The sequence below is a fragment of the Beta vulgaris genome, chromosome 4 (genome assembly GCF_026745355.1).
Source record: "Beta vulgaris subsp. vulgaris cultivar EL10 chromosome 4, EL10.2, whole genome shotgun sequence".
NCBI classification, from domain to species: domain Eukaryota; kingdom Viridiplantae; phylum Streptophyta; class Magnoliopsida; order Caryophyllales; family Amaranthaceae; genus Beta; species Beta vulgaris.
Window position 1 is genome coordinate 14,509,454 of NC_079205.1, and position 13,425 is coordinate 14,522,878.

Sequence of the window (13,425 nt, forward strand, 5' to 3'; positions counted from 1 at the left end):
GATGAGTTCAGGTTGCCAAAATAAGCTTGTAGAAGACCCGAATCTCCAGTCCTTGTGACTGAAGTGAGGAACACTTTTGAGGCTCTTGATTAAGGAAATAATGATGATATCATGATTGGTGAAGTTAGGTGTGAAAGTGGTGGTGATGGATTTGGGAAGAGAGGGGACTCTCCTAGAGGGCATGGATAGTGTGTGTTGCTGGAATGTATGAGGGATATGTAGTGCTAAAAAATAATATTAGAAGTTAAAAAGGTGTTAAAGATTAGATCCCTTGGCATTGTTAGTCTCATAGAGACTAAAGTTAAGATTAATAAGCTAGGAAGAGGTTACCAAAACTTATTTTCTATATGGTGTTTTTGTTCCAACTCCTCTCATCACCCTGGTTGCAGGATTTTGCTAGCTTGGAATGCTCTGGCATTTTAAGTTGATGTGTGTGTCATTATTGAAAAATTGAGACAATATATTTTGTCAGGGATGCTAGTGTTAAAACAGAGTTTTGGTGCACCTTCATTTATGCTCACAACTCAGCTTCTATGAGGGAGTATTTATGGAAGTATATAAGTGAATTTTCTTTGAAAATTAACAAACTATGGATTGTTATGGGTGATTTTAACTATGTCTTAAATAGAGATGAAAGAATTGGAGTTGTGGTAAGAGAGAGGGAGATGTATTATTTTAGAACTTATTTAAATGATTGTGGTTTGGAGGATTTGAAATCTAATGATTGTTTTTGCACTGGAATAACAAGCAGTAAAGGGATGGAAGAGAAAGGAAAACCGGAATGGGTCTAGAGAGAGAAACTCTCCCTTCTCTCTAGAAACACTGTTCCATTGGTTTTGCTCTTTTAGTGTAGCTTAGCACTGACGCCATGGCAAGAGGGCGAGCTAGGAAGAGTGCCCAAAATGGAAAAGGGAAGAATAAGGGGTCCGGTCTGTCATCATCGCCGGTTAGAAAAACGAAGAGTGTTGATGAAATCACTGGTGTTTCGGTGCTAAATGTGCCTAGCCCGATATCGAAAAAGTCGAATGGTGCTGAAAATGAAGTGCTAGAGGAAGGGGCGAATATTCCGGTAACAACGGTGATGGAATCTAGTCAGAAGCTAGGAGAACAATCGGTATTATCGGAATGGCTTCATATTATTCAGAGTAGTGAAAAAGAGTTGGGTGCTGCAAGAAGGCTTTCATGGGCAGAGGATGTAGAGCGACAGGAACACCAAGTGAGTAATTCTTTCAATCTTGTGAAAATTGATTCTGATGACATACAGGAGGAAGTAGAGTTTTGGTCATCTGCTGTTGTGTGTTTTGTACTGGGGGCAAATCCACCATTGTTAGTGATGGATGGGTACTTTAGAAGAGTATGGGGGAAACTTGGAATTAACAAAATAGCTATGGTGGGCAAAGGCTTATTCATTGTGAGATTTGATTCACTGGAATCATGTCTTAAGGTGACGACGAGTGGATTCATGTTTTTTGATCAAAAACCTTTGATCACTAAGCTTTGGGACCCAGATATGTCTATGGATAAGGATAATGTGTCGACTGTGCCTATTTGGATCAAGCTCCCTCAGCTTCCTTTCAAATACTGGGGGGAGAGAAGTTTGTTTAAAATAGCTGATATGGTGGGGACTGTTGTTAAAATGGATCAAGCAACAAAAGAGAAGGAGAAACTGAGTTTTGTTAGAGTTATGGTGGAAGTAGGGATAAATGATGCTCTGCCGGATAGTATTGCATTCTGTAATGAACATGGGAATAGGATGGAACAAAAAGTTGAATATGAATGGAGACCCATTCAATGTACCCAGTGCAAGGGCTTTGGGCATGAACTAGAGGCTTGCAGGAATAAAGGAGGAAAGAAAATATGGGTTAAGAAAGGTGAAGTAGTGAAGGATAAAGATGGATTCCAGCAGATAGGGGTGAGGTAAAAGGAAACAAGTGTCCCAACCCATAACTCTTTTCATGTGCTAAATGAGGAGGCAGAGTCAAGCATGATGGGGAGAAACGAAAGTAGGGAGATGCAGAATGTAATGATGGTAGAAGGAAATAGTGGGGATGATGGTATGATGGATGAATTGGTTGATAAAGGGCAAGGAATGATGATGGTAGAAGGCAACAGTGGGGATAATGGTATGGTGGAGGCACTGGTTGATAAAGGGCAGGGGGTGATAACCCCTAACAATGATGGATAACATCATGGCTTGGAACGTTAGAGGGCTAAATAACAGAAATAAACAAAAATGAAGTGAGAAGGTTTATTGAGTCTCACAACATTAAGTTATTTGGCCTTCTAGAAACTAGAGTTAAAATAGAAGAAGCTAGGGAGTATGTATATGAATGTCTGTAGTGGGTGGTGCTTTACTCACAATTTGAACTGTCATGAGAATGGTAGAATTATGATAGGTTGGTGTCCTAATGCATTTAATGTGGACATTGAAGTGGTGAATAGTCAGTTTGTCCACTGTTGGGTTCAGCCAAAAACAGGGGCTACTGATTTTGAGTGCACATTTGTGTATGGATTTAATGACCAACAAAGCAGGTGTGAACTATGGTCTGGATTGAAACAAATCAATAGAAGGTTGGTGGGTGCTTGGCTAATACTAGGTGACTTTAATGCTGTAAGTAATACTGATGATAGGCTTGGTAGTCATGTGAGAAGAACTGAGCTTACACCAATGCTGGAGTGTATTACTGAATGTCAAATTACCGATGTGAAAGCTACAGGGAGATATTACACTTGGTGTGATAAGCAAGATGGAGATAAAAGAGTTTTTTCAAGAATTGATAGGTGCTAGCTAACCAGTTATGGATGGATAACTATGATAATGCTGAGGTTCATATTCTTCCTGAGGGTGAATATGATCACACTCCTTTGCTAGTTTGTGTGTATCTTGATATGAGCTTAAAGAAACCTTTTAGGTTCTGTAATTACTGGTGTCAACATGATTCCTTGCCGATGATTGTTAAAAAGGAATGGGAGACTCAAATTTCTGGCTGTGCTATGTATAGAATAGTGCAGAAACTGAAGAGTATAAAACTTGCTCTTAGAAGGATGAAAAAGCAGGGATGGGATGATGCAGAGATAGCTGTTAGTAAAACTAAAGCTAGATTGGTAGAAATTCAGGATGCCATGCATGAGAATCCTAGGGATACTAGTCTCAGTACTGCAGAAAAAGAGGCTCAGAGTAGTTATAAATAAGCTCAAAAGATGCTGCACATTAAACTGCAACAGCAAGCAAAATTGAGTTGGTTAAAATGTGGAGATGAAAATTCTAAAGTCTTCTACCAAGCTATCAAAGCTAGGAGAAGACATAACAGAATTCATGCTATACATGACATGAATGGCAGGTGGTTGAATAAAAAAGAGCAAGTAGAGGAAGCTTTTGTCAATTTTTACAAAAGCTTATTTACTAATGTTGAGCAAAAGGAAGCTGTAATGGAAACTATCATGAAAAAAGGAAAAATGGTGACTGAAGATCACAACAGGATGCTGCTAGCTGAGTTCACAAAAGAGGATGTCAAGAGGATGATGTTTAGCATCCCTAATGACAAGGCCCCAGGGATTGATGGTTTCAATAGTTGCTTTTTCAAGCACTGTTGGGAGGTGATTGGTGATGAAGTATGTGAAGCTGTACTAGATTTCTTTAAGACTGGTAAGCTTCTGAAGGTCATTAATGTTACAACTTTAACATTGATACCAAAGGTAAAAGTGCCTAAAATGTTAGTGAATTTCGCCCTATTGCCTGCTGCTCTATGATTTACAAGTGTATTACTAAGCTTATCAGTGAGAGACTGAATAATATTCTTCCAGAGATCATTTCTAGTAACCAGGGAGCTTTTATTACTGGAAGAAGTATACTTCATAATGTCTTGATTTGTCAAGACTTGGTTAAAAACTACAATAGAAGCAAGAATAGAGCTGGATGCATGATGAAGTTAGATTTGAAGAAAACCTATGATTCAGTCAATTGGGAGTTCATACAGCAAATGCTAGAAGGAGTGGGTTTCCCTAGGAAGTTCATTGACATGATTATGGTATGTGTTAGAACTCCTAGGTTCTCTATTATGCTGAATGGTGTGCTAACTGGTTTCTTTGAAGCTCAAAGAGGTATCAGGCAAGGGGATCCAATGTCCCCATTGCTTTTTGCTCTTTGTATGGACTACTTAGACAGAGTTCTATCTTATGTGGAGGATATGGAAGGGTTTAAATTTCACTCTCAATGCAAAAGCCTACATCTCAAGCATCTTTGCTTTGCAGATGATCTCTTAATGTTTTGCCATGGTGATTTCAAATCCATATACATGTTATTACAGGGCTTTCAACTTTTCTCTCACACCTCAGGGATAGAGGTTAACAAGCACAAATTTGAGGTATATTTTACTGGCATGACTCAGAGGGATATTCAAAGAGTGACACGTGTTAGTGGCTTCAAAGTTGGTAAACTGCCTTTTACTTACCTTGGAGTTCCCATATCTACTTCAAATTGAAGGCTAAAAATGGTGATCAGAATAAGGATTTGGGGAACTAGAAATCTATCATTTGCAGCTAGGTGTCAGCTAGTCAATAGTGTGCTCATGAGCATACACACTTATTGGGGACAGCTATTCATAATTCCTAAGAGCATCCTGAAAAAGATCAACTCAATCTGTAGATGTTTTCTATGGTCTGGTACACATAATGATACAAAACCTGGTGCTGTAGCATGGAACAAGCTGTGCAGATATAAAAAAGATGGTTGTCTGGGCTTTAGAGACACAGGTATTTGGAATATGGTAGCTCTTAGCAAACTTGCTTGGGGTGTGGCTCAAAAGCAAGATAACCTATGGGTGAAATGGGTGCATGGGGTTTATACTAAAGAGTCAAATTGGGCTAATTATGTAGCTCCTAGTCATGCCAGCTGGGTTTGGAATAATGTATGTCAAGCAAAGAATCTGTGAATGAGAAGACAAATGGTGTTCAATGGCTTATTAATGGTCAGTTTAGCATTAAACAATACTACCAGCTATTGATGAGAGGCAACAGGCAAGTAGTGTGGACTAGATATGTCTGGAATAGGTATACTTTACCTAAACATCGAATGATTATGTGGCTGGCTATTCAGGATAGACTGAAAACAAGGCAAAGGCTGAAGTTAATGAATGTTTGTGTTGATGACTAATGTGTGCTTTGCCAACAGCACACTGAAACCATTAAGCATTTGCTGTTTGAATGTAAGTTCAGTGAACTGTGCCTGTCATAAGTCCTACAATGGCTAGGTATCACTTGGATACAAAGGAGCCTAATTCAGCACTATAGATGGACTCTGAATAGGTATAAAGGTAATAAGACTAGGAAAATGGTCCTGCTAGCTGCATTTGCAACCACTGTTTATGTAATATGGAGAAATAGGAATTCTGCCCACTAGGATCAGGTTGTAATGACAGTTAGTAAAGCTGTTCAAACTATCAAAATGAGTGTAAAGCAGAGAATCATTTAGATCTTAAGTGTGAAGGTTAAAGATAATGATAGGAGATGATTAATGAGATGTAAGGTTGGGCATGTCCAACTCTAGCTGTGGTTGCTGGCTTATCTAGCTAGCTTAGGTTGTTCTTGTGGATTGAGCTATAAACCTTACTTATCTTCCAAAAAAAAAGGGATGGAAGAGTGTTTTGTAAGCTTGACAGGGTTTTGTGTAATGAGCACTGGGCTAGAAATTTCCAAAATCTGAAGCTTGGTTCATGCCAGAAGGCGTGTTTGATCATTCACCTATGATGGTCAAGGTTTTCGCTGATGAAAGAGTGACAGGTCCCTTTCAAATATTTTAAGATGTTAAATAGTGTCCAAACTTCCATGAAAAGGTTTAAGAGTGCTAGGCTACTAAAGTTCAGGGTTAAAGTTGTTCAGTGTGGTGCAAAGGCTGAAAAAGGTGAAGGTGTCCATGAAGGAAATAAATAGAAGAGGCTTTCATGAGCTGCAAGCTGCTGATGCCAAGGCCTATGCAGACTTGGTTTCCTGTCAAATTCAAAGCTAAAATGTACTTCTGATGAAATTAAGAGGAGTGCAACAGATAATTATAAAAGAATCCATGGCTTATACATTTCCTTTTTGCAACAAAAAGCAAAAGTAAGCTGGACTAAAGAAGGTGATTGAAAATTTCGATTGTCTTCCATAGAGCAATCAAGCACAGAAGAGTCCACAACACACTCCATAGCTATATAGTATTGATGGAGTGTGGAGGAAGGTGTAGAGGTGGAAAAAGATTTTGTTGAGTACTATCAAAAGGTTGCTAGGAAGTACAAGAGAGGGTATATGTTCCATTTCAACTGATATATCTCTACTAGTCCAGTGTTAAACTCTTCTAAATAGGAGGCTTTGCTGAAACCTGTGACTGGAGAAGAAATTCAAAGGGCTCTTTTCTCAATCCGCGTGATAAACATCAAGGGCTGATGGATTTGGCACCCATTTCTTCAGGGATTCTTGGAATACAATAGGGGTTGACATAATTGATGATGTGAAGGATTTCTTCAACTCAGGTAACCTGTTTAAGGAAATAAACACTACTAGGTTAACTTTAATACCTAAAGTTAAATGTCTTAGCAATGTCTCTGAATCCAAACAATAGCATGTTGTAATGTTGTTTACAAGTACATAACAAAGATGATGTGTATGAAATGGACATATATTTTTCCTTATATAATTTTTGAAAATCAAAGATCCTTTATTCAGGGGAGATTTATTGCTCACAATATTATCATATGTCAGGATTTGGTTAGACAATATGGTAGGAAAAATGCTAGTGCTGGTCGTATAATTAAGATGGACATGAAAAAAAGCTTATGACTTAATTGATTGGGGGTTTTTTTGCACGATCTGCTTAGAGATTTGAAGTTTCCAGAGAGATTTTGAAGATAGTTATGGCATTTTTTTGCTCTCCAAAGTTTGCGTTGCTAGTAAATGGAATTGTTTGGTTTTTTCTGAAGGTAAGAGGGGTTTAAGACAGATTGATCCTCTCTCCCCTTTTCGTTTTATGATTTGTCTGGAATACTTGACTAGGACATAAGAGTTGTTGGGGGAAAACACAATTCAGATTTCATCCTCGGTTTGCTGGAGTCAAGCTTAATCATCTTTGTTTTGCTGATGATGTCATATTGTGTAGTAGAGGTGATTTTGTGTCTGTGTATTCTCTGCTCCAAGGCCTCAAGCATGTCCGAAGGTGTAAAGAATCATTAAAGCCTCTAGTTTCAAGCTTAGTAAACTCCCTTTTAAATATCTGGGGGTTCCCATCTGCTTTAAAAGGATTGCTATTGAGGAGTGCATGAATCTTGTGGAAAATATCATTTCAAGAATCAGACGTTCATGTAGTAGGAATCTCTCCTATCAAGGCAAATTGATTCTAGTAAACTCAATCTTAAGGAGTATACACATCTATTGGGCACAGGTTTTTATCTTGCCAAAGAGAGTCTTGAATGAGGTTGGTATGATGTGTAGAGCATTCCTTTGGACTGGTAAGCATTCAAGTGACAATTAAGGGTTGTTATGCAGCTTGGCCTAAAGTTTGTCTTCCTAAAACAAGCTGGGAGTTTAGGGATCAGGAAAATTCAAGGATGGAATGTGGTAGCTATGGGAAGATACACTTGGGCAATAGCTACCAAAAAAGACACTTTATGGCTTAAATGGATCAATGAGGTCTATGTGAAACAAGATAATTGGTGGGAGTACACCCATCCTTCTAATAGTAGCTAGTACTGGAAAAACTTGTGTGAAGTGAAAAATCATAATAAGAATTTTGTAACACAAGTGAAACTGAAGCGTATGGGGGGGAATACTCAATCAATCAAATGTATCAATTGTTGGTGGGTGAACATGAACGAATTTTCTAGGACAAATTGGTCTAGAATAGGATGGTTGTTCCTAAACATACATTTTTCATGTGGCTTGTAATGGATCAAAGATTGCAGACTACATCATATTGCACAAAATGGGTATGAGTGAGACTTCTACTTGTTTGATATATGGAAGTGAGGAGGAAACCCAAGATAATCTGTTGTTTAATCCTATTTTAGTTCACAAATTTTCTCACTAGTAAAGAGTTGGCTGGGAATAGAGGCAAGGGGAGAGACTGCTATTGAGTTGATGCAATGGCTTCTCGATGCAGATAGAAGAGATACCAAAAGCAAATTATAGTTGCCACTATGGGTTTAATGTTTTATCCTATCCGGTGGACGAGGAACCAAGTGTACTAGAATCAAACTGTAATAATTGTAAACAGTTTGATGCATATGATACAAAATAGTATTGTAGAAAGAGTTTATAGTGCAATGCCCAAGAAGATGCCTAGGAATACTAGAAAATGGGTGAGAAACTTGTCTTTTCAAGTTTGTAATTAGTTGTTGCTTGTATTGGTTAGAGGGAGTCCAACCTAATTGGTTTGTCTCTCTCTAGGTTTGATTAAGGTGTAATTGGTTTTGAGTTTTTAATATACTTACCGATTTAGAAAAAAATATTTACAAATCTTATACAAGTTGTAAAAAAGGATTATCCGATTGGATATATATTTTTTCTAATTTTATACAATAAAGGAAAACATAAATTATTTTTCTAAAATTTTGACATTCTCCTTCCTTTTAGCTACCATTCCATCCTTCAACAAAGCTTCATCTGATTTTTACATTCTCCGACCATCGTTGCCCCCGTACGTTGCCTAATCGCACACCTCCTCTCTTCTCTCACGTTCTCTCTCTCTCTCGCTATTACTCTCTATCTCCGACCCTCGCTGCATCTTCTCTCAGCTCGACCCGATTGCGCTGCTATGCAGAACCACCCTCCGTCACCGAGCTCAGCGTCGAGTTTCACTGCCGACATTCCCCTGCTGTTGCTCGGTCCCACGAGCGAGCCACCCTTACTTTTCTTATTCTTCTTCCTTATGGGTCAGGTATAATAACGTAACCCTCTAGTTATTAGTTTTGAAATTGGCCTATAAGTTACTTATTTATATTTTGGGATTGATTAATAACTAAACTTAGTTAGATAGATTGGTTTCTTAAATGGGATAATGATATTTCTAATGTTGCTAACAGCTAATATAAAGCCTATTAATATAAATAATGTCACTTGTTAATGCTATGTTAATTTTTGTAAGGTTATATATCATACACTATTAATTATCATTTGGACCAGTTTGTTATAGCTGAGAATTACACAATTTGTTTGTAGAGACAAATTGGGGAAAGAGTTTGTAAGAAAGGCAGAAAACAAAAAATGCGTCAGATGTGCCCCCACTTGATCACAAAGTTCACCTACGAGCGAATTAAGCTGATAGTTTTAGCTAGTCAGTTTACTTAATGTGGTATATAATTCAAAGGAAAAAAATCGTAAAATAGTAACATGTTAAACATGGCAATGAACATGCAATAACAAAACAATCTGACTTGTGTGGACCCAGTTCACGTTAACATTAGTGTGCATCAGGCAAAACAACGTATCATTACTGAACCATCCACTATATTATGCGAAAACCTACTATATTATGCAGAAATTCAATATATATTCAGACCCACACTATATCATGCAGAAACTCACTATATTATACAAACTCACTTACTATATCATTCAAACACACACACACTATATCATACAGAAACCACTAATCATTCAGACACACACTATATCATACATAAACTCACTATATGCATTCAGAAACACACTAGATCATGCAGAAACTCACTATATCATTCAAAACACACTATATCAAGCAGAAACTCACTATACATTAAGACACTCATTATGTCATGGAGAAACTAAATCATTCCATATGTTAGAACACGTGTCATGATATATACTACGCAACTTAGATCTTCCTGTATGTTAAAACATTTTAATTAATTCCTATTATATTGCATATAATTTTATATTATGTTTTTCGTTAATAAAATATACTATATTGTATATAAGTTCACTATATTTCTATAGAATTCACTATATGAAGTTAATATCTTACCAACTCGATGTCACTAAGTTATGTGCACCGGGTCCATTTGAGTTTTTTAAATAACAAAATCCACATTAGAATGACATTTTGTAAAGTTTTTAGAAAAAACCAAAAACTAAAATGATAATTTATTAGAGAAAAAAACCGTTGCAATAAGTTCTTGTTCCCGCCAAAATAAATAGAAGCTTCATTAAGTTCCTAACGGTCAGATAGCGCCCAATATCTTTATCCAGTAGAATTCTCTTTAAATTAGGAAACATATCTTTAACAACCCAAACATAAGGGTCTCCTATATCTCCGCTTTCTTTCTTGATTTCTTCACATTCATTCGTATAATCTTTCAAGTTTAATTATTTCTTGCAGTAGTACAATATCCCCTACATTTCTGTGACTCTGCTGCCATGGAAAGACGCAAAGGAAAAATACCCATGATTTCTAAACATGAATATGCTATTGATGATGATGAGATGATTGATCGTGAAGTTTTGATTGTGAAAAACTCAATTCGACCGACATGAACAATCAAAATCTTCTGTCGATGCCAGCTAAACAAATCTTTACGACGAAGTTTTTAAGTGAAAGAGAGGAAGAAGCCCTGCAAAACCAGTCCAAGATAAAGGTTAAAGTGACGGGTAATTTATCTGATAAAGAATATGAAATGTTGTTAGGTATATGGCAATACCATGAGACTGGCTATGCATTGAACGGGTCTTCTTGGAATAAATTTCGGAAAGATAATGGCTTCAAGGAAGGAGAAACCATTCGTGTTGATTCATTTCGAAAAAAGGGTCATCTTTGCATGCACATTAGGGTGCTTCCTGGTTCTTGGGGAGGACTCGTATTAGAGGTTCCAATAGTGACCCAAAAAAACTCGAGAAACAAGAAACTTTATCAAGTTGAAGGATAGGATTTTTTTGATATTTAGTTGGAATATGAAATTGATGATGACCAAGAATTATTTGTTGTAGTAATTTCTATGTTGGTTAGTTTTGTCTCGAATCTAGGATAGTTTTGGAAGAGAAAACATGAACTTTTTTTCATTATTATTAGTCGTTTTATTGTAATTAGTAGAAATACGATACTTGATGATGAGCAAGAATTATTTGTTATGATTTCTATGTAAGAAAGGATTTGGTTTATTATGTTTGGAATTCTTTTTTGCGTAAATTGATTTCTTCTCTATGATATTGGTTAAGCCTTGGTTAATAAATTTATTGTAATTGTAAGGTTAGAATGGAAATATTGAGAATTACTACAAATTGACTTCTTTGACTCTTGGTTTCTTTTTTAATTACTTAAGTATTATAAATCAAATTGTTGTCTTATATCATTTGAAATATCAAATTTTCACATTTGCCTTAAAATAATAATTTAAATTTAATGATCAATATTGTATATTGAAAATTGTAAAAGCCAAAAGCTTAAGTTTATTTTGGTAAATCATAAAAGTACAATATGATTTTTCACGTAATATTTTTTTTATTGTTCTTTCTCGCAATCACAAATTAGAATAAGTTAATATATTTGATATGTAACTCTAAAAGGAGAGGAAAAGGGATTTAAGAGATAGATTCACCAATAGCCAATATTTAATCATAGGAAAAATCAACAAGGATAAGCTCAACTATGGCCCCTCTATTATAATAGGTCCCAACTTTTATACCCATTTGACACGCATGGTCATTTCAGGTAATTAACCTGCCGATGCCAGTGAACTAGAGTCACGTTAGCTAATTAGTTGAGTCACATGACTTAGCTCTTTTCCCTGCCTTCCCCTTATTACATGTGTGCAATTAGGGTTTTAAACAATTTTTCCCTCCTTTATACAAAGCAAATTTCTTTCCCTTTAAATCTTCTCCTATGGCAGCGCGAAACTCAATAGTAATTGGGTCAATTAATTCAAGGGCAAGTGCAAGAAACTTCTCCCTGAAGTGCGGCCACGACATCCTAGAGAAAATTAGGACTTGCAAAAATGGATTAAATTTAAAGTGATTCTACGGGTGCTCAATGTGGCCTGTAATTTGTTAAAGGTTATGTTTTTTGTAACATGTTGTGGTTTTTATTGTGCAATTACACAATTTTGCTTCATTATTTTCCTTTTTGATGTTACAATTTTTTATGGTTTAGGGTAACAAATTAGGGTGTGAATTGAATGCAGGACCATCTTATTGTGGGTTTTTCCAATGCAGGTTAAAGTGACGTTGGACCTTGCGGTGGGTATGAGGATTTACAAGAAAATTTGGTGGAGCAATACACATCTGTTTCATATCTAGAATTGCAGTTTAAGACAGTGGAGGAAAAATTCCAGAAACTAAAATTGGTATAAGATAAATGGAGGAAGCAATGCACGAGATAAGGGAGAAATGATGAAAACGTGGGTTGAAGGTGTGAAGAAAACTAAGGGAGAAAATTATGCTATGATAGGCTTAGGATTATTTTGGTTATTGTTCGCCATTGTTGCTATTTTTATTGTCTAATTATTACATTAGCTAAGGAAGTTGAAGCTAGTGTTTATATTGTCTTGGCAAACAAATGGATTAGTAATGTTGTTGAATGAATTGACAAGTTTGTCTTGTGGTTATGAAATGTAGCACTATTTTGAACATCATTTTGGTATGAATTTAGGTTGTTATCAAATGTTTCTATTAAGCCTAAATTCATTTTGGCATGCTCAATGAAACTTCATATATGGATGACAAAATAGGCCTTTATTATAAATCAAATCAACTTGTATTGGCAAAGGGTCATTTTTTATTCAAAAATAACATAAACCATACCAAAACATAACAAGCTAATAAGTTCACAATATGAATTGCAACTAATAACATAGAATCGGTTTGATCAAAATATCAAAAAACAGACTTCAACATTCGAAATGTTGGATGAGTTAAAAGATATGATAGATAAAAGGGCATTGCTTGTGGATGCTTACCTTCCTATATCTATGTGCAGCTTACTTATTTAACATAAGTTGATCATCAGTTGACACAATAACACCCAATCTTGAAGGTACTCGTGTACAAAAGTGAGATTGTTGATGAGGAAACAAATATGAGCATAATTTACATATTTAAGCAATAAAACACTTACCCTTTCCTTGCCTTTATTCTTTCACTCTTGCCTGTCGCCTGCTCCTCTTGCTCTAGACCCCTACATCTTGTTATTTTTCTGCCATTGAAGCTAGTTCTTGATGGTTTGCAGTGATATTAAGTTCTTGAGCTCAAGGAGTCAGTTGAGTACTAATGTCTAGGTTGGCTAGCTAGGAAATTGATGTTGCACAAGTTTAGATGTAGAAGCTTATTAGATGATTGCTAATTTGTTGCCTTTTTTGCCGGGGGCCTGCATTGTCCTTGTTTGGACATCATCTCTCATTAATTTTGACATTTGGCTCTGTAAACACTGCAATGCATCTCAATCAAATGAGGTTCAACTTTCTAGGTTTTTTTGGGTTTTCTCGAGGATCC

The 13,425-nt window shown here is 36.4% G+C and overlaps 1 protein-coding gene across 1 annotated transcript; it reads left to right on the forward strand.

Moving 5' to 3' along the window:
- The first annotated feature begins 868 nt into the window (after positions 1-868).
- Positions 869-1,921, forward strand: LOC104899376 (uncharacterized). Its single transcript, XM_010686553.2, has one exon. It carries the CDS (start codon positions 869-871, stop codon positions 1,919-1,921), a length of 1,053 nt encoding a protein of 350 aa, XP_010684855.2.
- Positions 1,922-13,425: the final 11,504 nt, after the last annotated feature.

Coding starts and splice junctions, on each gene's coding strand:
- LOC104899376 (XM_010686553.2), top strand. CDS start 869: ATGGCAAGAGGGCGAGCTAGGAAGAGTGCCCAAAATGGAAAAGGGAAG.